This window comes from Papaver somniferum, chromosome 1 (genome assembly GCF_003573695.1).
Source record: "Papaver somniferum cultivar HN1 chromosome 1, ASM357369v1, whole genome shotgun sequence".
Taxonomy (NCBI): Eukaryota; Viridiplantae; Streptophyta; class Magnoliopsida; order Ranunculales; family Papaveraceae; genus Papaver; species Papaver somniferum.
Window position 1 is genome coordinate 124,151,252 of NC_039358.1, and position 22,182 is coordinate 124,173,433.

Sequence of the window (22,182 nt, forward strand, 5' to 3'; positions counted from 1 at the left end):
AAACAAAATAACATTCTGCCTTGCCTCCTCGGCAGCGACTCCAAAATTTGATCGGTTGTCAGCCAAGCAAAATTATTTTCAAGTTCTCCACTTCACAAATATAAATATGAGTATATACAGTAATAAGAACAAGCTCGATCCTCAGGTTAAATTTTTTATCTTTGATCTTCCAACATGTTATCAGCTGGATGAATCTCAACATTCATTTTCTTCCCAATATCAATCACCATAGAGCGTCCTATCGCAGGCTTACCCCGTCAAAACTCCTACCATCATCAAAGGCGAGGCATTCTTTGAATCCTTTTCACTAAATAACTCGGCGCAAGAGACACTCAAGTTTGATATTTATGAGTTGAGGTTATTCTAAGTAATCCGGCATAAGAGCCATATAGATTTAACCTAGATTAAGCTTCTACAAAAAGTTTCATGGCAACATTCTGTTGTTAACAACTATATTATGCTACTTCTAACAAGGATTATTCTGACAGTTCCGATTCCCAAACCCTAGTGTAGCTATAGATATGAAAGCATGCTCTAGCAAGTCAGATAGTGAATCACGCATGTGAACAAATACAAACCAAATAACTTAGACATCTGACTGGAGCCGATTTAGATAAAAATATTGAGTCAGGTCCAAACAAACAAGGGTAGGTAGACAAACAAACCTTCTCAGCCCACCAGGACTCATTCGGTCAACGATACCAGAAGAGTGGAAAGCTAACTAGTTAAGCAAACCGAATCATCCACAGCCCGAGCTGTTGATGTTTAGGAACTCGGCATAAGAAGAACAACCCTGAAAGAGGGAAAAGCAGAAGAATTAGCAAATTCATTTTTGTCAATATCATAAAATCGAAACCCTAATTGTTCCTATAATTCATCAAATTTTGTTACTTCAGGTTCACCACTATTGCTAATTGTTCCTATAATTCATCAAATTTTGTTACTTCAGGTTCACCACTATTGCCGATCCACAGGTCATTTCCCTCCCAATTCAACAGATCTGTCTATATGCCATAAATTCAACTCTGAATTATCAATATGGAAGATTACGGAGAAGAATTACGAACTCCACCAGTTTCATTAGTCTCACTTGTAGGATTACCGGAACTTCATTCTACAATATCAACTTATCTTCATTCTGAACAACCACCGGTTAATACATTAGCATTACCTGATTTTTCTAAGATCTCTATAATATCAAAGACTCGGAAAGAAACCCTAGATTCATCTACTCATCATCCAGGTGGAATTTTGAAAAAGGATTGGTTATTAAAACATAGAACTAAAATTCCTAGCGTCGTTGCTGCTTTATTTGGTTCTGATCATGTTTTTGGAGATCCTACTCAGTGGATGCAAGTCTGCACCGATCTAGATAACTTAAAGTATGGTATTCCATTCACAATTTATTTATTTCTTTAAAATGCAATGCTGTATTGTTGAATTTATCACACTAAGAAGATACATTCGATTTGAGTTGTTACTATGTTGGGGACTTTAGTTCATTTGAAGCTTGATTAAGTTACAATAATATGGGAGGAATTTGCAGCCATAGATGAATGTGTAATGCCAACAATATAAAACACCAATGGATGTATAATATAACTGGAAAGAGCTAGAGGAAGCAAAAACTATCCCGGGACATTAACTTGGGTGGTAGGAGAAATCCGACAATGTCTTTTGTGTCCCATGTTCAGACTTTAGTCAATATGTTCAACATTTTGGTCATAGTGAATTTGTGTCGTGCACAATGTCATTTATTGGTCAACTCACTATCACATGTAAGCTTTCATAGTGAATAAAACTGGTATTATGTAGACGGAATTTTGATTGATTGTCAGCACCAAAGTTTTAAGCTTCTCGTATTTGTACCTACTTGGTTTTACTCTATTCATTCTGTGTATGGATTTGGTCATCTTCCCTGTTGGGAATAATAAGTTTTCTTTCATTTTGTTGGTAGCTTGTGTGGTTGAAGCAGTATGTATTTCAGCCTTTCAGCAAATTAACACTTACCATCACTTTTTGTTTCCTTCGCTTGTTTCAGAGCTGCTGTCCGCGCTAGGAACATCAAACTAATAGTGGTGATTGTTCAGTCTAGTGTAAAAGGTAACTGGCTTTACACCCTTACAGGATTCATTATCTGTATCTTATGCATGTATATGTTCTTAGATCACAGTTAAATAGTTATTGCACTTTTGTGTTTCTGATCGAGGGATACTTCGTTGGACGGAAAATAAAAATCTTAGATCCTGTTACGAACTTAAGTTTTCAATGCAGATGAAGCCAGCGAAGATCGTATGACTGCTCTGAGGAAACGTGCTGAAATTGACTCCAAGTACCTTCTTACCTTTGCGCAGAATGATTCTTCGGAACTAAAGGAATCTCTTAACAGGCATGCCTCAGTTTCGATATATCTTATTTTTCTACAATCTGGTTTAGTTTGGCTGTCGAATCTCAGAAACAGAAAAATAATCTCCTCTAGAAATATTATGCAGGCTGGGGAGCATATTTGCTGAATTAGCATATACATATTACAGGGATGAAGGACGAAGGATTAAAACACGCATCGAAAAGAAGAACATCAACTTTATGGAGTTGAATGTCCGATACTGTTTTAAGGCAAGCATTTGTCTTTCTCATCCATCTCTACAGCGGTTGAATTTCATCATGTGTTTCTATTATGCTTGATGAACTGAGACTTGCCATCAAGTGATGGATTTATCAGTTGCTGATTTCGTGTTGAAAATTTATGACATACTAGGTTGCTGTATACGCAGAGTTTCGGAGAGACTGGGTTGAGGCTTTGAGATTTTATGAAGAGGCATATCATACTTTAAGAGAGGTATCTTTCAAATACTCTAAGAAATTGTTGTAGATCAATTATGTGGACTTCTGCTGGTATCTAATGGGTTTACACATACAATCTTTTCAATTCTCCAATTTTGCAGCTGATGCTAGTGTGTTTAACTATCATGAGTACATTCGTGTTTATCTGTCAATTTCTTTTTCATAAACTAAGTTGCTTGATTTTTATCGGTAGATGATCGGCGTGTCAACAAGGCTGCCCCCGGTTCAACGTCTAGTTGAGATAAAAACTGTTGCAGAGCAATTGCATTTTAAGGTATCAACCTTGTTGTTGCATGGTGGAAAGGTCTTAGAAGCTATGACATGGTTCAAGAAACACATTGCATGCTACAAAAAGCTCATCGGAGCACCAGAAGTGGTATTTCTTCATTGGGAATGGGTGAGCAGACAGTTTTTAGTATTTGCACAATTGCTGGAGACTTGCTCTGCTTCCATTCCAAACACTGCCTCTTTCCCACCTGGCATGCTGGAGAGAAGTTTGACTGAATGGGAATTCTATCCAGCTTACTATTATCAGGTGCGTGGTGGTACGCTCCCTTGTACCGTTGCTTTGATTTTAATATTGGCCTCTGCCCTCTAGGTTTATTCAAGCATATGCATGCATATGAGAAAGTTCTGTTCCTTATGATCACATGTGTTTTTGTGGTAAAGCTGGCTGCTCACTACTTGAGAGAGAAGAGATTTTGTCTCGAGCTTGCTTTATCTGCACCGGAAACTTCTGCAGTTTCCACAGGGAAGGAAATTACAAGTGGTTCTGAATCTGTGATTCCATCTGTTTATGTGGGTCAATATGCTCGTTTACTTGAACAAGGGGATGCGCTTGAGATGCAGTAAGTCTTCCACGGTCCTCTAGAATTTGCTGGTGATTTCAGTCTCCAGTTATTGATTGTTCGAACTTGGCTTTGCAGTCTTGCTGATACAGAGTACGTCCTCTATGCCCTTGCAGAAGGAAAGAGATTTCAGGATTCCTATGAAATTATTGCTTTGTTCAAAAAGTCATCTGAATCATACAGTAGCTTGAAAGCTCAAAGAATGGCATGCTGCTGCCGTAATCTGATGGCCATAGAATACTTTGCAGTCAGTGACTTTAGTAACGCAAAACAGCTTTTTGATGGGGTCGCGAGTTACTACAGGCAAGAGGGTTGGGTGACGTTGCTCTGGGAGGCCCTGGGTTACATGAGAGAGTGCTCAAGGAGACTGAAATCAGTGAAAGATTTCATCGAGTACTCTTTTGAAATGGCTGCTCTGCCTGTGGCATCTGGCAATGAGACTCAATCTTCGGAGGGCAAAGGAAAATGTGGCCCCACATGTCCCGCTACTCTTGCACAGAGAGAAATGATACACAACGAAGTTATTGGGCTTGTGAAAGGAGCTCCTCTTCCATCAAGTAATCTCGAAGTAACCGTGGATCAACCCCTTCATCTCGAGATCGATCTTGTTAGCCCCCTTAGAGCTGTGCTTCTTGCTTCTGTTGCTTTTCACGACACAGTGGTTAAGCCTGGTTCATCTACCTTATTTACATTGTCACTTCTTTCACAACTGCCTCATCCTGTTGAGATTGATCAGCTGGAAATTCAGTTTAATCAGCCCACATGTAACTTCACAATAACAAATGCTCAAAAGCCACAGGCAGGATCAACTTCTAGCGAACAGGTTTCCCGTACAGAGATTGCTCCAGCACTGGCTCTAATTACTAATAAGTGGCTACGGTTGACATATGACATCAAATCTGGTAAGTTAATCTTGTCTGCATTGTCATTATAGAATTGGTTTAAGAGATCTATACAAGGCACAGATGCCATTGTGTCTCTCAAACTAGAAATCCAGCTAACTGGTCTTCAAGCAAAATTCACAAAATGTGGAAATTTCCAACCCCTCGATTTGAATTCCATGATTTAAATACCAGAGGAGGGCAGATGTAGAGGCAAAGTCAAGGATGGTATACCTCCTTAGGCTTAGAGTCCATGAATTCCATTATATTAATGTTTTGTTCTTCTCACTGTCTTAAATTAGTTTTTTGTTTTTCTCACTGTGTTACATTTGATTTTCCTGCATTGACCTGTGTATGACGAACTCAGAACAAAGTGGAAAGCTGGAATGTGTTTCTGTGACAGCAAGGATGGGTCCCCACTTTAGTATCTGTTGTCGAGCAGAAAGTCCTGCCTCAATGGAAGATTTGCCTCTTTGGAAGTTTGAGGACCGTGTGGAGACCTTCCCTACAAAGGATCCCGCTCTTGCATTCTCAGGTCAGAAAGTTATCCAGGTCGAGGAACTGGACCCACAAGTTGATCTTCTCTTAGAAGCTACTGGCTCTGCGTTAGTGGGAGAGAGGTTCATGGTTCCTGTTACTGTGGTCTCTAAGAGTCACGCAGTACATTCTGCCGAATTGAAAATAAACCTAGTAGATGCAAGAGGGGGTGGCTTGGTTAGTCCACGGGAAACCGAGCCATCTTCTATGGATAGTCACCATGTGCAACTTCTTAATGTTTGGGGACCAAATGGAGAAGATGAGACTCAAATGGGGCCAGACGAGATAAGGAATATTCAGCAATCTTTTGGGTTGCTTTCAGTTCCATTCCTGAGCATCGGAGAGTCCTGGTCATGCAAATTAGAAATTAAATGGCACAAACCGAAACCTGTGATGCTGTATGTGTCCTTGGGATACTTGTCAAATGACAATGAAGCTTCTGCAAATAAGGTCAATATCCATAAAAGCCTGCAAATTGAAGGAAAAACTGCTTTTGCAATTGGTCACCAGCTCATGCTTCCATTCCATCGTGACCCATTATTGCTCACTAAGATAAAGGCAGCTCCTGGTCCAGATCAGTTGGCAACCTTAGCTTTTAAAGAAAAAAATATCCTTATTGTAAGTGCGAAGAACTGTGCCGAGATCCCTTTGCAATTGGTGTCCATTTCCATCGAAGCGGGCAAAGATGAGATTGATCAGTCATGCACAGTGCAACAGGGATGTGGGAGCAGCCCCAAGGACCTTCCTCTTCTCGTGCCAGGTGAAGAATTCAAGCATGTCTTCTCTGTTATTCCGGAGGTGGACTCTCCAAAACTCTCATTGGGAGAAGTATGTCTTACATGGATGAGGGAATCCAATTTAGAAGAACAATCACCTGTTTCCAGCACAACAGGAGTAGAAGCGGGGGTTCTGACCAGACACAAGCTCCCTGATGTAAATGTGGAATTGGCACCATTAGTCGTTAGTTTGGAGTGTCCTCCTCATGGCATCCTTGGAGATCCCTTAACATGCTGTGTGAGAATACAGAATCAGACAAAGTTGCTACAAGAAATCAAGTACTCATTGGCAGATTCCCAAAGCTTTCTGTTATCTGGATCTCATAATGACACCATATTTATCCTGCCAAAATCTGAGCATATCCTAACTTACAGGCTTGTCCCTCTGTCCTCTGGCCCACAGCAGCTGCCAAGGGTTACTGTGACTTCTGTTAGGTATTCTGCTGCTCTTCATCCATCTGTTACTGCATTGACTGTCTTCATCTTCCCGTCTAAGCCTCATCTCAAAATGGATAGCGAGGCAACTAGAAAAACAGAGCTCATTGCCACATCGTAAATTTCATGTGCGAATTGTTTCAAGTATAGAAGATACTGGTGAACTTCGTCGAGGTGCTTGAACTGGTGACCCTCTTCCTTTGTTTCGCGTTGGCTTTCACTGGATAAGAACACTTGACGCTTACAAGCACATCAGTAACAACATAGTTGGTGCGGTAATTTGCCGTATCTGTGTCTTCGGACCCATCAACTGTAAGAAAATTGCTGCGATTAGCCTTTTCCTGAGTGCTTAAAGTTTCGCCTAGGGTAAACATAATTTTGATCCTAAGAAGGTTTGGATGGTCTCAAAAAGGTGTGGTGGAATCCTCTGTATGAAATATCACCGGCAATGGTATTGAATAGAAATGTAATGCAATATGAGCAGTTACAAAGCGTGCTGGACTGAACAGAAACTATAATGCATTATAATGTGGAAAATCTTTGATTCTTTAGCTCATATTTTCAAAACTTCTATTAAAGCTTATCTTTCTTTTTCAATATCTATTTTATTCTAGTTACTTATCAAAACGCAGTCCGAATTTTGAATTTTGGAACACATTCCAACAAAAAATCTGATAAATTTGCTCAAACAAATTACAAATAAGGAGATGGATGTTCCTCTGGACTATTAAATATACTCATGGGACAAGTATTCGGATTCAGTACCCTCCCTACCCTTTGAAGTTGGGTTGTTTACGCATCGGAGGCTGGGTGTAAACCGAGTGTGAGTGTACCCAACGACACAGTATAAAATGATTCCCCAGTCGTCATTCTATCCCTTCGAAGATTTAGATTTTCTTCGCTGAAACAAAAAAATGGCATCTCTAGTAGGATCACCATGGACGAGAATCAGGGCTTTACCTGATATCTCATCTCCATTCATTCGTCATTCATCATTCTATAAACTCAAACCACTCCCTCTCCGTAGAAACTTCTCTATCATCTCGGCTTCAATTTCAAGTCCCAGTTTCCGTAAGAAAGACGAAGGAGAAGTTCGAGTTCGTTTCGCTCCTTCTCCTACTGGAAATTTACATGTTGGTGGAGCTAGAACAGCTTTGTTTAACTATTTGTTCGCCAGGTTTGTCGAATTTTTATATTATTCATTGTTATTCTTGTTGATTTTTTTTGTTAATTCAATAGTATGAGTAAACAAAATTGACCTAATTCATTGTAGGTCTAAGGGTGGAAAGTTTGTACTTAGAATTGAAGATACTGATTTGGAAAGATCTACTAAGGAATCTGAGGAAGCTGTGTTGAGAGATCTGGCTTGGCTTGGCCTTGAATGGGATGAAGGTAATTTATCTGCTAAATTATCTGAATAACTGAAAAATGCTATTTGAATTTGTACCTATTCACAATTCTTAATAGATGAGATTGCATATGGTCAGCACAGTTTGCCACATTATCCCGTGTCCCTTCGTTTTGCAGCTGGTGGACGGTATGGGATGAATGGGGTGTGAAAAAACATGGATATAAGAATTTAGGAATTTTTAGACTCAAATTTTGAGAAATTCAGTAGCTTTTAAGTGCATCGATGAGCTGTTTACTTGTATGCTTCAGAAAATTCCATAATTTAGCTCAGTGGGATATGCCGTACTTGGCTGGAATCATTAAATGGAGCAAGATATTGATATGATTAGCCATTCCCCACCAGAATTTGTCGCTGTATTCTTGGTACTAGAGAAGCAAAAATCATAAAATAGCTCTCATGATAGTAGTAGTTACAGTACTCACTAGTAATAGTTCGATAACCTGCTTTGGATGATATAGGCTCAAAATATCCAGATACACTGATACAATTACCAAAGAGTTTCAAGATTCTTTGCTTTATGAGGTGGTTTTTATAAATTAATGACACAAAAAACAACAGTACCATAACTAATATTGGAATGGCTTCAGGAAGCTTCTCAGATTCCTAGCCAGAGAAGTTACTCAGTTTCCTCTCTGGTTCTGGATCAGGTTCAGTGTCCAACTCCTGGCCTGAAGCTAGCTTAGAATCCTTAGCCTCCAACTCGTTCTGTTCAAAGAGATTTCCAATTTTTTAGTTGCTGGCTAGCAATAGCGACTGATGCCCGATTGTTGTAAACCACAATGTCCTCGTAATAACTGGATGCGGATAGATGGTTGATCATTAGCATTATCTAGCTCTGGCGGGGGAACAAAAAAGGGTATTCGACCTCTTTGCCAATCATGTAGAACCATCTTCGCTGCACAAGTCATATCGATCCGTCGTACAGTAGCAGCAGACCGAATACCCATTTTCCCATTCCTACGGTTGACATCCCCAAAGAGTGTTTCAGCTTTCCTGGAATATTAACTTTGCTCCCTTTCTTCATCACCATGTAACTAAACTTTATTCCCTTCCTTCATCACCATGTAACTAAATTCACCGCAACTGATTATCTTAGTGACCGACACCAGCTCTTGGAACAGATGTATCTGCAGACAAAATTTGGGACTTATTATCGACTGATGATAATGCCGTCATTATTGTCAGCTGCAGTACTAATAGTTTTACTTAGCTCTACAACCAAAACATGTTATTACCTGTTAGTAAGAGATTTAGTGTTCTGGACTAGTTTAGTAACTTTAGTTACTTTTGAAGACCCTGTACTTGGCCTAGAAGAGAAACTGAAAAGTTAAAACAGTAATATCTAGGTGAACTAGTGCTACCAGAGGCTTATTTGGCTTTTCATGCATACAAAACATATTAACATAAGGTGCAGAACTGCCTACTCACGATTAAATGTCATGAGGTTAGACTGTTTGTGCCTATTGACCATAACATAGGTGAAAGAACAGTAGGAATTGATTGCAAATATGAACAAGGTAGCAATTAGAATTCAATGAAAAAGGGCACCACTTGACTATTAAGGAAATGCAGCAAAAATAATGGAGCTTCATCATAGGAAATAATGTTAAATATGTATTAGTTAAAAACATTAGATTGTAACTCTTTATATGTTGTTTATTAACCAATACATTAAAAAGACATGGCCACTATGAAAATACATAAGAGGTCTGCTTAGTTTAATGCACACTAGTAATCTACTTAATTGCAAGCAGAGCAAAAAGATGAAGATGCTTATTCAATTATGGGACCAACGAATGCTGAAACCTTCAATGTGTATTAGTTATCAACCTTAGCTTAAACTCTTCTCCATCTGTACATAAACCCAATAGATAACACTCTCCTAATAAATAGATAACCCTAAATTAAGAATAAAAAGATGTAATTATCAAGTACATTTTATCTGATGAAGAATCCACTGGAAGTACTGTAACATAATACTATAAAACAGGGACGATCATACATGAACCTTAAAAACATCACTCATCCACCTCCGCTAACCTGAATGTTGTTGTCTTTTTTTATTTATTTTGATCAATAATGTTGTTGTCGCTAGGACAAACCTTTTGAATGTATGTGGTTATTTGTCTTTTAGTAAAGCATTAAACAGTAGATAGGTTATTAACTAGTAGAAGATGGTGATGCTAATAATGGTGACACGATTGATATGCAGGCCCTGGTGCTGGTGGAGAATATGGTCCATATCGGCAGTCTGAGCGAAATGATATGTACAAACAATACGCTGAGAATCTGATGAATTCTGGGCATGCTTACAGGTGTTTTTGTTCGAATGAGGTAATTAATCTTTGCTTCATTTGTTTCTGTTAAAGTCAATTATCACAAGGATTCTACAAAGCGGTGTCTCAATTCTGCATATATGCATGGAAACTACAACCTCATAGAAGTATGTCCATGTAACTTTTGAATTTTGATCCCATGTACTTGTCGAGCAACTGATAGAATGTTATTTATTTTCAAATTTGATAGGGCTGGTCAGTTGAGTATCAGTCGACTTGACAAGCATCAGATTATACGATGTCATGGTTGGGTTTAGAGTGCTATCTAGGAGAGCTAGGTTTTACTTATGCTCAAGTTAATGAAGTGTATTTTGTTTTTATGATAAGTATGTGATTGTGTCGATCCTTGACGAAAGTTTGTATCTTTTACAGGAATTGGAGAAAATGAAGGACATTGCAAAGCTAAAAAACCTACCACCAGTTTATACAGGAAAATGGGCTTCAGCAACAGATGATGAAGTACAGGAAGAACTATCTAAAGGGACACCATACACATACCGGTTTCGGGTCCCAAAAAATGGCGTCTTAAAAATTAATGACCTTATCCGTGGAGAAGTATGTTCATCCGTTAAAAGTTGCGAATCAGTGACACTGGTTTATTTTTGATATCATATATAATTAACGTGTACCCACCCGCTTAAATACTTGTTTTATGTCAGTTGGATTTTTCCATGGCTCACTAGCTATTTTCTTTGTTGCTTAATTTATTCAACGATATGCGCCCTGCTAATTCTGTCTGATAGTGTCATAAAGGTCAGTTGGGGGCTGAACACCCTCGGAGATTTCGTGATCATGAGAAGCAATGGTCAACCTGTCTACAATTTCTGTGTCACAGTTGATGATGCTACCATGTCTATCTCTCATGTTATAAGGTAACGTTTACTAATACTCTTCTAATAATCGTGCGCGACTGCTGCGTGGTTTAGGCTGAGTGCAATATTTTGTTCATTACATTCTATTGTAATTTACGTTAAGTATTTCACTTTCAGAGCAGAAGAGCATTTACCAAACACTCTGAGACAAGCATTGATATACAAAGTAACCTCTCAGCCTTTGACGTTTATGTCTGCGTCGTTTGTGTCCCGGCTCTTTTGATTATTTAATTGGCTGACCAAAACTGATGCCTTGGATCTAATGAAAATAATATTTTGCTGCAGGCTCTAAGATTTCCAATGCCTAAATTTGCTCATGTTTCTTTAATCCTTGCTCCTGACAGAAGTAAATTGTCAAAACGCCATGGAGCAACTTCAGTAGGTCAGGTATCAACGGTTGTCTCAAAGATTTTCCTTCTCATCTACCTTTATGATCTTCTGATTTTTTTATTAGTCTATTTGGTCACTTCCTCTAAAGTTTAGATCCGTTATCTGTTTGCAGTTTAGAGAGATGGGTTATTTGCCAGAAGGAATGGTGAACTACCTCGCACTTTTGGGGTGGGGAGATGGAACTGAAAATGAATTTTTCACCCTTCAGCAGCTTGGTAAGCATATACTTCGGGCGAAACCACGAGTAGCATATTAAATCCCGTGGTCTCTCCCGCTCGCTGATTCAGTTAATTATTTTGTGGCCGCAGTTGAAAAGTTTACTATTGATCGTGTCAACAAGAGTGGAGCTATTTTTGATTTAACAAAGCTAAGGTAAATTGTCTCCGATTCTCTCTGCATTTTGCTGAAGTCCCCCATTCAGGCTTGTTAAACCAACTGGTTGTTGAGCTTCTTGTTGCCTCATCCGCCACAAAGTAGTTTAGGGTTCCAACTTTCTTGTTTGAGTCACCATGTCAGTTTAGCATAGTGATTCACCGCGTTTGTTTGCTGAAGTCACATTGTTTTTCTGCTTATAATTTGTTTGCTGAAGTCACATTGTTTTTCTGCTTATAATTTGTTTGCTGAAGTCACATTGTTTTTCTGCTTATAAAAGGTGGATCAATGGTCAACATTTAAAAGCTCTCCCGTCCGGTGATTTTGTCAAGCTTTTGGCTCAACGCTGGAAAACCACTGGCATCCTCACAGAATCAGAAGGAGAGTTTGTGAATGTAAGAATCTTAATTGCTTGGTGTACATACAGACTTTATATGTGATTATGTGCTAATCCTCCTAAAACAGGAAGCTGCCGAACTGCTCAAGGATGGTATTGACTTAGTACCGGATGCAGACAAAGCACTCACAAATTTGCTCTCCTATCCATTATTTGCTACTTTAGCTAGGTATGTCCTTCTTTCTCTTTCTCTTCTGAATTCTGCTTATTTGTTTGGCGGTGTTTAACTGCAGATCATGCAAAGTTTAGATGGTGAAAACCCTTCGACCAGGTGTTTGCATGTTTCGAGTTTATTATCACATTAATGATCGTGACATCTGCTAGACACAATTGCAATGCTTCCAAAAAAAATATGACACAATTGCAAGCTAAACTTAATAATGTGTTTTCATTATTTACAATGCTTGAGATGGACACTGTTCAGCATAAAGCTATAGATAATTATAATGGTGTGTTTTGTGGTTCTTATATTTTGCAGTCCTGAAGGTAAACCTGTTTTAGAAGACAAGCTTTCGGAAGTTGCCACCAGCTTGCTCGCTGCTTATGACAGTGGAGAGCTGGGTGTGGCACTCGAAGAAGGTCATGCTGGTTGGAAGAACTGGGTGAAGAGCTTTGGGAAATCGACGAAACGCAAGGTTTGTAATAGGAGATGATTTTTCAAGCATTTCATAGTTTCCTACTCCAGTCATCTTATAATATCTTACATTTCTCATGTTTATATATGGCACAGGGTAAATCTCTTTTCATGCCGCTTCGAGTTTTGCTGACAGGAAAACTCCATGGGCCAGACATGAGTTCCAGTATCATCTTACTCCATAAAGCTGGAAGCTGTGGTGTGGTTGCTCCTGAAGCAGGGTTTGTAACATTAGATGAAAGGATTAAAATATTGAGGGAAATCGACTGGGAAGCATTCAATAAAGAAGATCAGCCTACTTTAGAATCACCATCTGCTACCACTGCATAATTTCACAGAGTTTTTTCCATATTTTTTACCAGATTTTGTTTTCTCCCCGCGTCTAACCATGATGCGTACTAAGAGTACCGTTGCCAAAGTTAAGTTTTGTTCGTTACGAATTTAAAGAGAAAAATAAATTCTAGAAATTAATCAGAAAATACACAACAGCTTTAGAAAACAAGCTTCCAGGAGATTCTGATGCAGGCATAATTAAACTTTGTGTCCTTTATTTCTTGGCTTTCACTGTACTTTTCAGTTTCAGACTTTACTTAGCATGTATAAATCCATTATTTTATTTACAGATTCGTTTGAAATGTCTATTGTAAACAAGTGCAAATTGGTGATATTCTGCGTTGGAATTGGTCATTATAGTACGTAGTGGTTGATAAGTACTCCATCCCTATTTCACTAAACAAATAACACAAACTGAGTCTACTGTTCGTGCATGCGAGTGGCGAAGCAAGAATTACGTATCTGGACATCGACGGGATTTAAAGCTGAGCCTATAGCAGCCACGGGCAAGGTCCTCGGACCATAATGAGCTTCATTACCTACCAAAATCACTAAAATGACAAAATTACCCTTCTTTCATGCGATTCAAGCGACAAAGTCAAAATCATTAGCACGACTCGAAGACAAAGAACAAATTAGAAGAATAACGTTTCTTCTTCTTCTTCTGTTGCTTTCATGGCTGCTTTAATCTCAAGCTTCAAAAATGGAGGATTAAAGTTCCCGAAACCTTAGAATTAATGGATCTATTTCTTCACCTTCAACCGTCCAGATCTCGGTAAAATCTATCAAAATTTGATTCCAATTTGATTATATTTGTCTTCTGTTCTAGAGCTAAACAATGTCATCATCGCAAACCCTAGGTGGAACTTCAAGGCCTGGTAGAATACTAGGTCCAGCACTAGATAAGATCATTAAAAATGTAGCTTGGAGAAAACATACTAACCTTGTATCATCTTGTAAATCTGTTTTAGACAAGCTAGAAACATTAACTGATACATCATCATCAGATCCTAAAACAAATCTCAACACACCGATTCATGAATTCTCTCTTTCTGATTCTGAATTTGTTCTCCAACCTTTAATTCAAGCAATTGATACTGGTTCTGTTAAAGTTGTTGATCCAGCATTAGAATGTGTTTTCAAATTACTTTCTCAAGGCTTAATCCGAGGCGAAATCGATAATGAAAAACAATCATCAATTTTGTATCGAATTGTTGATTCGATATGCAAGTGTGGGGGTCTTGGAGATGAAGGAATTGAACTAGCTGTATTGAAAGTATTGGTATCAGCGGTTCGGTCTCCTTTTCTGATAATTAGAGGAGATTGTTTGGTTAATATTGTGAAAACATGTTATAATGTGTATTTAGGTAGTTTGAGTGGGACTAATCAGATCTGTGCTAAAGTGGTTTTAGCTCAGATTGTGTTGATTGTTTTTACTAGGGTTGAGGAAGATAGCATGGATGCTAAAATTAGAACTATTTCTGTCAATGAGATGTTGGAGTTTTCTGATAAGAATTTGAGTGAATGGACTTTGGTTCAGTTCGTTCAAAGCTTTATTAATGAGGTCATGGAGGCAAAGGAGTTGCAAAATGGTGTCGCTGGTGTTGATGTTATTCCGGAGGCCAAGGGTGAGTCCGAGAGTGGTGATGGTGTTGAGAAAAATGAGAAGCCAAATGAAGGAGTTGAATCAGGTGGTGGGGATAGTAAGTTAAGGGAAGATGGGGTTCACTTGTTCAAAAACTTGTGCAAATTTTCTATGAAGTTTGCGACTCAAGAGAATCCTGAAGACCCACTGCTCATCAGGGGAAAAGTTCTTTCTTTGGAGCTTTTAAAGCTTTTGATGGATAATGGTGGTCCAATTTGGCGAACTAATGAAAGGCAAGTCTATTATTTGTGCTAATATTGATAGTTACTGTTAAGAGACCATAAATGTTTTATGCACTCTAGAAGTTGTGTTATTTATCGACTTACATTTTGTATTCTTCGTGATTTTGATGGTAAACAGAACACAATTTGTGAAATAACCCATGTAGTTGGATGAAGATATTGACATGATCTTCTCCTGGCACAGGTTTCTCAATAGCGTCAAGCAGTTTCTTTGTTTATCGTTGCTGAAGAATAGTGCGTTATCTGTTATGAGTATTTTCCAGCTCCTATGTTCTATTCTCATGAGCTTGTTGATGAAGTTCAGATCAGGATTGAAGGCAGAAATTGGTGTTTTTTTCCCCATGCTTGTTCTTAGGGTGCTTGAAAATGTGCTTCAGCCCAGTTTTTTACAGAAAATGATAGTTCTCAACTTGCTGGAAAAGATCTCCCAGGACTCACAAATCATCATCGACCTGTTTGTCAATTATGACTGTGATGTGGAAGCACCAAATCTGTTTGAAAGGTATCCTCCTATAGCCCCTGTGTTTCTTCAAGTTATTTTTGTATTGAACTGTACACTTGTTAGAAATAGCTTATCTAGTAAATGACAAAGTCCAGCATCTACCTGAAGATATTCTAAGCTTCATACTGTCTATCTATATCCTTAAGTGACATTTGGTTGATCCCAAAATAATTATCTTACAATCCATTGATAGCCCAACACTCCTAGCTTTGCCTGGAAACTCCTTCGATTTTACTCATACCATGACTGACAAGTGCCTGCAAGATAGGGAAATTTTTCTAAGCCTTAGCACTTCAAGAAAGATAACGAACTCACCAACAAGATATTCTGGGAAAGACCAAAAGGTCCAAGACACCTACAAAACAGACATATAATCAGAATGGGTACCTCACTTCCTTTGGTATGTTCACCTGCTTCTGCAGTTCGTTTATCGCATATGACCAACATTTACTAAAATAACACCTCTCGAGCTGTAGCTGATCTTGGGTCATGATCTTCTTGCTGGTGCTACCCAAATGCCCTTCCAAAAATCGGATGGGGTTGTCTGCCGTGAACTTGTAGAAGATCTTCCTAATTGGTACTGATCTTCAGTCAGGATCTCCTCTATTTTTTAATATGATAATATTCATATTTGAAATTGTATAATTAGAGAAATCATACTATAATTTGGGTGAAAAAAATAGAGTTGTAGAACCCAATCAGGAATGTGTTGGGACTGGAACTGCAGATATGGCCAGTAGAAATACCTCTCTGAACACCCACTCCTGAAGGCTTCTTAGGTGACCTTCGTAGGATTGCACTGATGTCCCTCTACATCGGTCAAACCCATTGGCTGTAAATGTATCGGAAGGCTCAAGAGGCCACACTTATGTAAATTAAATGCATTCTATCAATTACTCCATACATTTCCGTACTTCTCCTGCATTTTGTGCGCAGCAGTCTTAAGTAAAATCTATTAAAAGCCTTTTAATTCCATCAGATATTTGCAGGACTGTCAACGGCCTTCTAAAGACTGCTTTAGGCCCACCAACTGGTTCTACAACAACATTGTCTCAAGCGCAAGATATGACATTCCGGCTTGAAGCTGTTAAGTGTTTGGTTTGTATCATCAAATCCATGGGAGCTTGGATGGACCAACAGTTGGGAAGTGATGACTTTAATCCACCAAGGAGTCCAAAAAGTGATATGTCAGCAGAGTCCCACAGCACACATGGAGAAGAAGGAGCTGGGCTTGATTATGACATTCATTCTGAAACCAATTCTGAACATTCAGAAGCTGCTACTCTTGAGCAACGCCGTGCCTTTAAAATAGAATTCCAGGTTAGGCTTAGCTTTAAGAGATAAAATGTGATGCTTTTTAGCTTCTTGAATCCCTGTGGCAGATTTTTTTACTTTGTTTTATGATCGATGTGCACTGACAACTTAATAATTTACATGCAGAAAGGTATTGCTTTATTCAATCGAAAACCTTCCAAGGGAATCGATTTTCTTATAAATGCAAAGAAAGTTGGTAACTCACCCGAAGAAATTGCTTCATTCTTGAAAAGTACTTCAGGCCTGAATGAAACCATGATAGGAGACTATTTGGGTGAAAGGGATGACTTCTCTCTGAAAATAATGCATGCCTATGTCGATTCATTTAATTTTGAAGCAATGGAATTTGGTGAAGCAATAAGATATTTTTTACAAGGCTTCAGATTGCCAGGAGAGGCCCAGAAGATTGATCGAATCATGGAAAAGTTTGCAGAGCGCTATTGTAAATGTAACCCAAATTCTTTTACAAGTGCGGATACTGCTTATGTTCTTGCTTATTCTGTGATAATGCTCAATACAGATGCACACAACAATATGGTAAAAGACAAGGTGAGCAAGTCCTGAACTATAGTCATGAGTCTAGTTCTTAGAATAATTTATGTAGGAAAAAGTATATCTTAGAAGTATTTATATGTCATTGTCATAAGCCTTTTCGTTAGAAATTCAAAACTGAAAACATATGACAAAAAATATATTAATGCAAAAGATTTTGTTAACCTAACTCCTGATCTAGGAATTACTATCGTAATTTTTGAGAAGATTTATTACTACGGAGATGAAAGTTATCTTGAAACTATTATTAGTATTGGAATTTTGATGTTTGGTAATATGTTCATAGATGTCCAAAGCCGATTTCATACGCAATAACCGAGGGATAGATGACGGAAAAGATCTACCTGAGGAGTATCTGGGCTCCGTATACGATCACATTCTGAAAAATGAAATAAAGATGAAGGCTGAATCTTCTGCCCCACAGAACAAACAGGCGAACAGCTTGAATAAGCTACTAGGCCTCGAAGGTATTCTCAATCTTGTTACATGGAAGCAGGCTGAAGAAAAACCTTTGGGAGCAAATGGTCTTCTGATTAGGGACATTCAAGAGCAATTTAAAGCAACAAGAGGCAAATCACCAGAGTAAGTTTGCTAATACCATGTTCCATGGTTGATTTTTTTTGGAGTATATCTAGGTTATGAGGTTGGTTTTCTACATCATCATTGTGCAAGTGAGAGGTGTACCACCCGATTCAATTGTGGAACCTAAAAGATTTGCTAATTCAGCACTATGAGCCTCTTTTGTTCTGAAATTCTTATGGTGTAAGGTTTATCTATTATTCTGTAGGTCACTTCTTCGTAAACTTATATCATTCCATGCTTTAATTCTCAACTTTGAAATTGCAGGTCTATCTACTATTCTGTGACAGATATAGCAATATTGAGGTTTATGGTGGAGGTTTGCTGGGCCCCAATGTTAGCTGCTTTCAGTGTGACTCTTGACCAGAGTAATGACAAAGTTGCAGCATTTCAAAGCTTGCAAGGCTTCCGATATGCTGTGCATGTTACTGCTGTAATGGGATTGCAGACACAGCGGGATGCTTTTGTTACATCTGTGGCAAAGTTTACGTACCTCCACTGTGCTGCTGATATGAAGCAAAAAAATGTCGATGCAGTAAAGGTAAGTGTGTCAAATAATTGAACTATGAATTATCAGCTTAAGCCGCCGCTATTAAGTCTAAATACTAACAGGTTCAGCCTCATCCGGGAGTATGAATATTTAGGATGGTTGGACCTGGATCTTAGCCCTTTTGAATGAACATGTGAATCTGCTTATAGTATTTCACTGTTTCTCTATGTTTTTGTTAGTTCTCCTATTTGATCCTTACCTCTGATATTCATATATGTAAATATACTTTGTTTTTTCAGGCAATGATATCCATTGCTATTGAAGATGGTAATCATCTTCAGGAAGCCTGGGAGCACATCTTAACATGTCTATCTAGATTTGAGCACTTACAACTTTTGGGAGAGGGTGCGCCATCTGATGCGTCCTTCTTAACAGCTTCACGCTCTGAAACAGAAGAGAAAATGCAGAAATCTGCCAAGGGAAAAGGCAGTGCTCTCCAAAATTCAGCTGTAATGGCTGTTGTTCGAGGGGGTTCTTATGATAGTGCTACTGTTGGAGTTAATAGCGGACCAGTTACTCCAGAGCAGATTAGTAACTTTATTTCCAATTTGAATCTGCTTGACCAAATTGGGAATGTCGAGCTGAACCACATATTTGCTCATAGCCCAAGGTTGAACAGTGAAGCAATTGTAGCGTTTGTAAAGGCTCTCTGCAAAGTAGCCATAGTAGAATTACAGTCTCCAACAGATCCTCGTGTCTTCAGCCTTACTAAAATAGTTGAAATTGCGTAAGACATCTATTTTATTTTCTAAATTCAGTTAGGAAAATCTTTGATAGCTTCATCCTTTCGTTTTACGAGTAATCTTTTGTACATTTTGCTGTAAACATGATCTTATTAATTTTTTTCAGATTAGGTAGATGGCTCAGTAATATGCAGCATATGTGATATTTTTACTTAATAGGTTTTGTATTCTTCTGCAGTTCAAAGTAATATGCATAAAGTGTAGTCCTTGTCTTTCTGCAGTTGGTTATATTGTTAGATATTCTGTTGCATCTGCAGGCACTACAACATGAATCGCATCAGATTGGTGTGGAATCGAATATGGAATGTTCTTTCAGACTTCTTTGTCTCAGTGGGGTTATCAGAAAATCTCTCAGTAGCAATCTTTGTGATGGATTCATTGAGACAGCTAGCTATGAAGTTTTTGGAGCGTGAAGAGCTGGCAAATTACAACTTCCAGAATGAGTTCTTAAGGCCTTTTGCGATTGTTATGCAGAAAAGTAACTCGGCAGAAATAAGGGAGCTGATTGTTCGTTGTGTCTCGCAGATGGTCCTCAGCCGTGTCAATAATGTGAAATCCGGGTGGAAAAGTGTTTTTATGGTTCGTGGAGATCTTTAGTTTTAATTCTAATATCGAAATATCCGTCGCAGAGTATTAAGTTCATGTCATTCCGTGGGGATATATTCCTGAGTCACTAGTTTGCGCAATGTATTATACTTCTATAATTGATTGAGTTATGATTCTATTTTCAGGTCTTCACGATTGCAGCAGCTGATGAACGCAAGAATATAGTCCTATTGGCTTTTGAAACGATGGAGAAAATAGTTCGAGATTATTTCCCATATATAACAGAGACTGAAACAACAACCTTTACTGATTGTGTAAAATGCCTTATAACCTTCACTAATAGCAGATTCAACAGTGACGTTAGCCTCAATGCAATTGCATTTCTCCGATTCTGTGCTGTCAAGCTTGCTGATGGTGGGCTTGTTTGCTACGAGAAAAACAAGGAAGGTGATCCATCTGGTGCGGTAGAACATGAAGACACTTCAGACGAGCATACACTCACTGAAAAGGACGATCATGTTTACTTTTGGGCCCCCTTGCTTACAGGTAAAAATTTCTTCCAGAATTAGCTACTTAGCAGTATGTATGAGTAAGTGTAAAATACTTCTTGTTTAGAGCATAAGTGGAGTTGACCTATTTGACTATCCAAGCAGTTCCATGATGGACTTTGAAGTCCATGAGATGTCTCGTGTTAATAATTTATGATTTTTCAAGATGGACTTTAATGTCTGACATATTTAAGCATCTTTAATCAAATGCTTTTCAGGTTTATCAAAACTAACATCTGATCCAAGACCCGCTATTAGAAAGAGTGCTCTGGAGGTTCTTTTCAACATTCTGAAGGATCATGGACATCTTTTCTCACGCCCGATTTGGATTGGTATATTCAAGTCCGTTATTTTTCCCATATTCAGCGGTACCCAAAGCAAGAGAGATATACAAGATGAGAGCGATGGTCAGTTATCACCTTCTAGATATCAAAGCCACGAGGGCCACATGTGGAGTTCTGAAACTTGTACTGCGGCATCACAATGCCTAGTGGATCTATTCATCAATTTCTTTGATGTGGTCCGGTCTCAGTTACCTACTGTTGTCTCGGTACTTACTAGTTTAATATTAAGTCATGGCCATACCCCTGCTAGTGTCGGTGTTGCTGCTTTGGTGCGTTTGGCAGCTGAGTTGGGGAGCAGGCTGTCTGAAGATGAATGGAAAGGTGTATTTTCTTCTTTGAAAGAAGCAGCTCTGTCAACTCTCCCTGGATTTCTGAAGGTCGTCAGAACCATGGATAGCATCGACATACCTTATCTCACTCAAGCCCAGACAGATGCAGATTTACTTTCAGACCATGGGTTAAACAGCGATGATCTTGAGGATGATATATTTCAAACAGCGGCTTATGTTGTTTCTAGAATGAAAGATCATATAGCTGTACAGCTCCTTATAATTCAGGTACTTTCTCTCGCTAGCGCACTGCAACAAGATTTATTCGGAATAGTTTGAACAATGTTGTTTTATTCTATCTTTTCAGGTAATAACCGAGCTATATCAGACGCACCAACAATCCTTGACAGCAGGGAATATCACAATTCTACTGGAGATGTTCTCATCTGTTGCATCGCATGCCCATGAACTTAGTTCTCAAACCCTTGTACAGCTGAAACTGCAGAAAGTGTGCTCTGTGCTGGAGGTGTCAGACCCACCTACTGTTCACTTTGAAAATGAATCGTACCAAAGTTATATCAACTTTTTGAAAGCATTACTGTCAAACAACCCATCCCTATCTGAAGAGATGGGCATAGAAATTCAACTTATAAGCATATGTGAAAAAGCAATACAGATATACCTAAGCTGTGCACAAGGAGGAGGAAGCAATCGATTCAAACAGCAGCAAGCAGAAAATCATCAGAAAGTACTACACTGGACTCTTCCTCTGGGTACAGCAAAGAAGGAAGAATTGGCAGCGCGTACACCTTTAGTTTTGTCTGGGTTGAGAGCATTGTGTGGGTTGGAGAGGGACTCCTTTAGCAAACACGCATCTCGTGTTTTCCCACTAATTGTGGACCTCGTTAAGAGTGAGCACAGCTCTACAGAAGTGCAGTATGTGTTAAGGGACATGTTCCTATCTTATATAGGTCCAATAGTGATGATGAAATTATGATCTCTTGACATTGGATGTCTGATTTTTGATGTTTTTCGGCTGGCCCGAGAGTGAGTCCACGCGAGATTTTCTTTAATTTGTTTTGCAGATATAGCCAAAGCCAAAACCGTATTTCTTTATTTTATGTACAGCACAAACAATCTGAGTATATATAATCTTTCAAAAGGATTCGATACCTTTGCAGCCATCTAAGCACAACCCTGTAGTATGTATAAATTGTTTACAATTTGTACTTGTTTCACTAGGCTGCTGCTCTTAGAAATTAGTATACCACACATGGAAGAG

General features: G+C 38.7%; 3 protein-coding genes across 5 annotated transcripts; all 3 read left to right on the forward strand.

Annotated features, from left to right (window-relative positions):
• Positions 1 to 757: 757 nt before the first annotated feature.
• On the forward strand, positions 758 to 6,912 carry LOC113299324 (trafficking protein particle complex subunit 11-like). 2 transcript variants are annotated; one of them, XM_026548344.1, is made up of 9 exons: positions 758 to 1,382; positions 2,042 to 2,103; positions 2,263 to 2,389; positions 2,493 to 2,616; positions 2,759 to 2,839; positions 3,038 to 3,379; positions 3,514 to 3,692; positions 3,771 to 4,594; positions 4,941 to 6,912. In XM_026548344.1, exons 1-9 carry the CDS (start codon positions 1,039 to 1,041, stop codon positions 6,440 to 6,442), a joined length of 3,585 nt encoding a protein of 1,194 aa, XP_026404129.1. In that variant the 5' UTR covers positions 758 to 1,038; the 3' UTR covers positions 6,443 to 6,912. The 2 variants fall into 2 exon arrangements, with proteins under 2 accessions (XP_026404129.1, XP_026404135.1); XM_026548350.1 differs by having other exon boundaries at positions 2,275 to 2,389.
• Positions 6,913 to 7,193: 281 nt separating this feature from the next.
• LOC113299338 (glutamate--tRNA ligase, chloroplastic/mitochondrial-like) lies at positions 7,194 to 13,374 on the forward strand. Its single transcript, XM_026548356.1, has 13 exons — positions 7,194 to 7,498; positions 7,595 to 7,713; positions 9,945 to 10,066; positions 10,441 to 10,623; positions 10,822 to 10,940; positions 11,058 to 11,106; positions 11,226 to 11,327; positions 11,443 to 11,545; positions 11,639 to 11,702; positions 11,983 to 12,097; positions 12,168 to 12,268; positions 12,578 to 12,734; positions 12,830 to 13,374. Exons 1-13 carry the CDS (start codon positions 7,236 to 7,238, stop codon positions 13,061 to 13,063), a joined length of 1,731 nt encoding a protein of 576 aa, XP_026404141.1. The 5' UTR covers positions 7,194 to 7,235; the 3' UTR covers positions 13,064 to 13,374.
• A 329-nt stretch (positions 13,375 to 13,703) lies between these two features.
• Positions 13,704 to 22,060, forward strand: LOC113299347 (brefeldin A-inhibited guanine nucleotide-exchange protein 1-like). 2 transcript variants are annotated; one of them, XM_026548369.1, is made up of 11 exons: positions 13,704 to 14,944; positions 15,138 to 15,455; positions 16,445 to 16,775; positions 16,896 to 17,318; positions 17,608 to 17,903; positions 18,168 to 18,441; positions 18,690 to 19,177; positions 19,451 to 19,772; positions 19,925 to 20,285; positions 20,506 to 21,188; positions 21,268 to 22,060. In XM_026548369.1, exons 1-11 carry the CDS (start codon positions 13,905 to 13,907, stop codon positions 21,895 to 21,897), a joined length of 5,166 nt encoding a protein of 1,721 aa, XP_026404154.1. In that variant the 5' UTR covers positions 13,704 to 13,904; the 3' UTR covers positions 21,898 to 22,060. The 2 variants fall into 2 exon arrangements, with proteins under 2 accessions (XP_026404154.1, XP_026404161.1); XM_026548376.1 differs by lacking the exon at positions 13,704 to 14,944 and having other exon boundaries at positions 15,266 to 15,455; positions 16,435 to 16,775.
• The last annotated feature ends 122 nt before the right edge of the window (positions 22,061 to 22,182 follow it).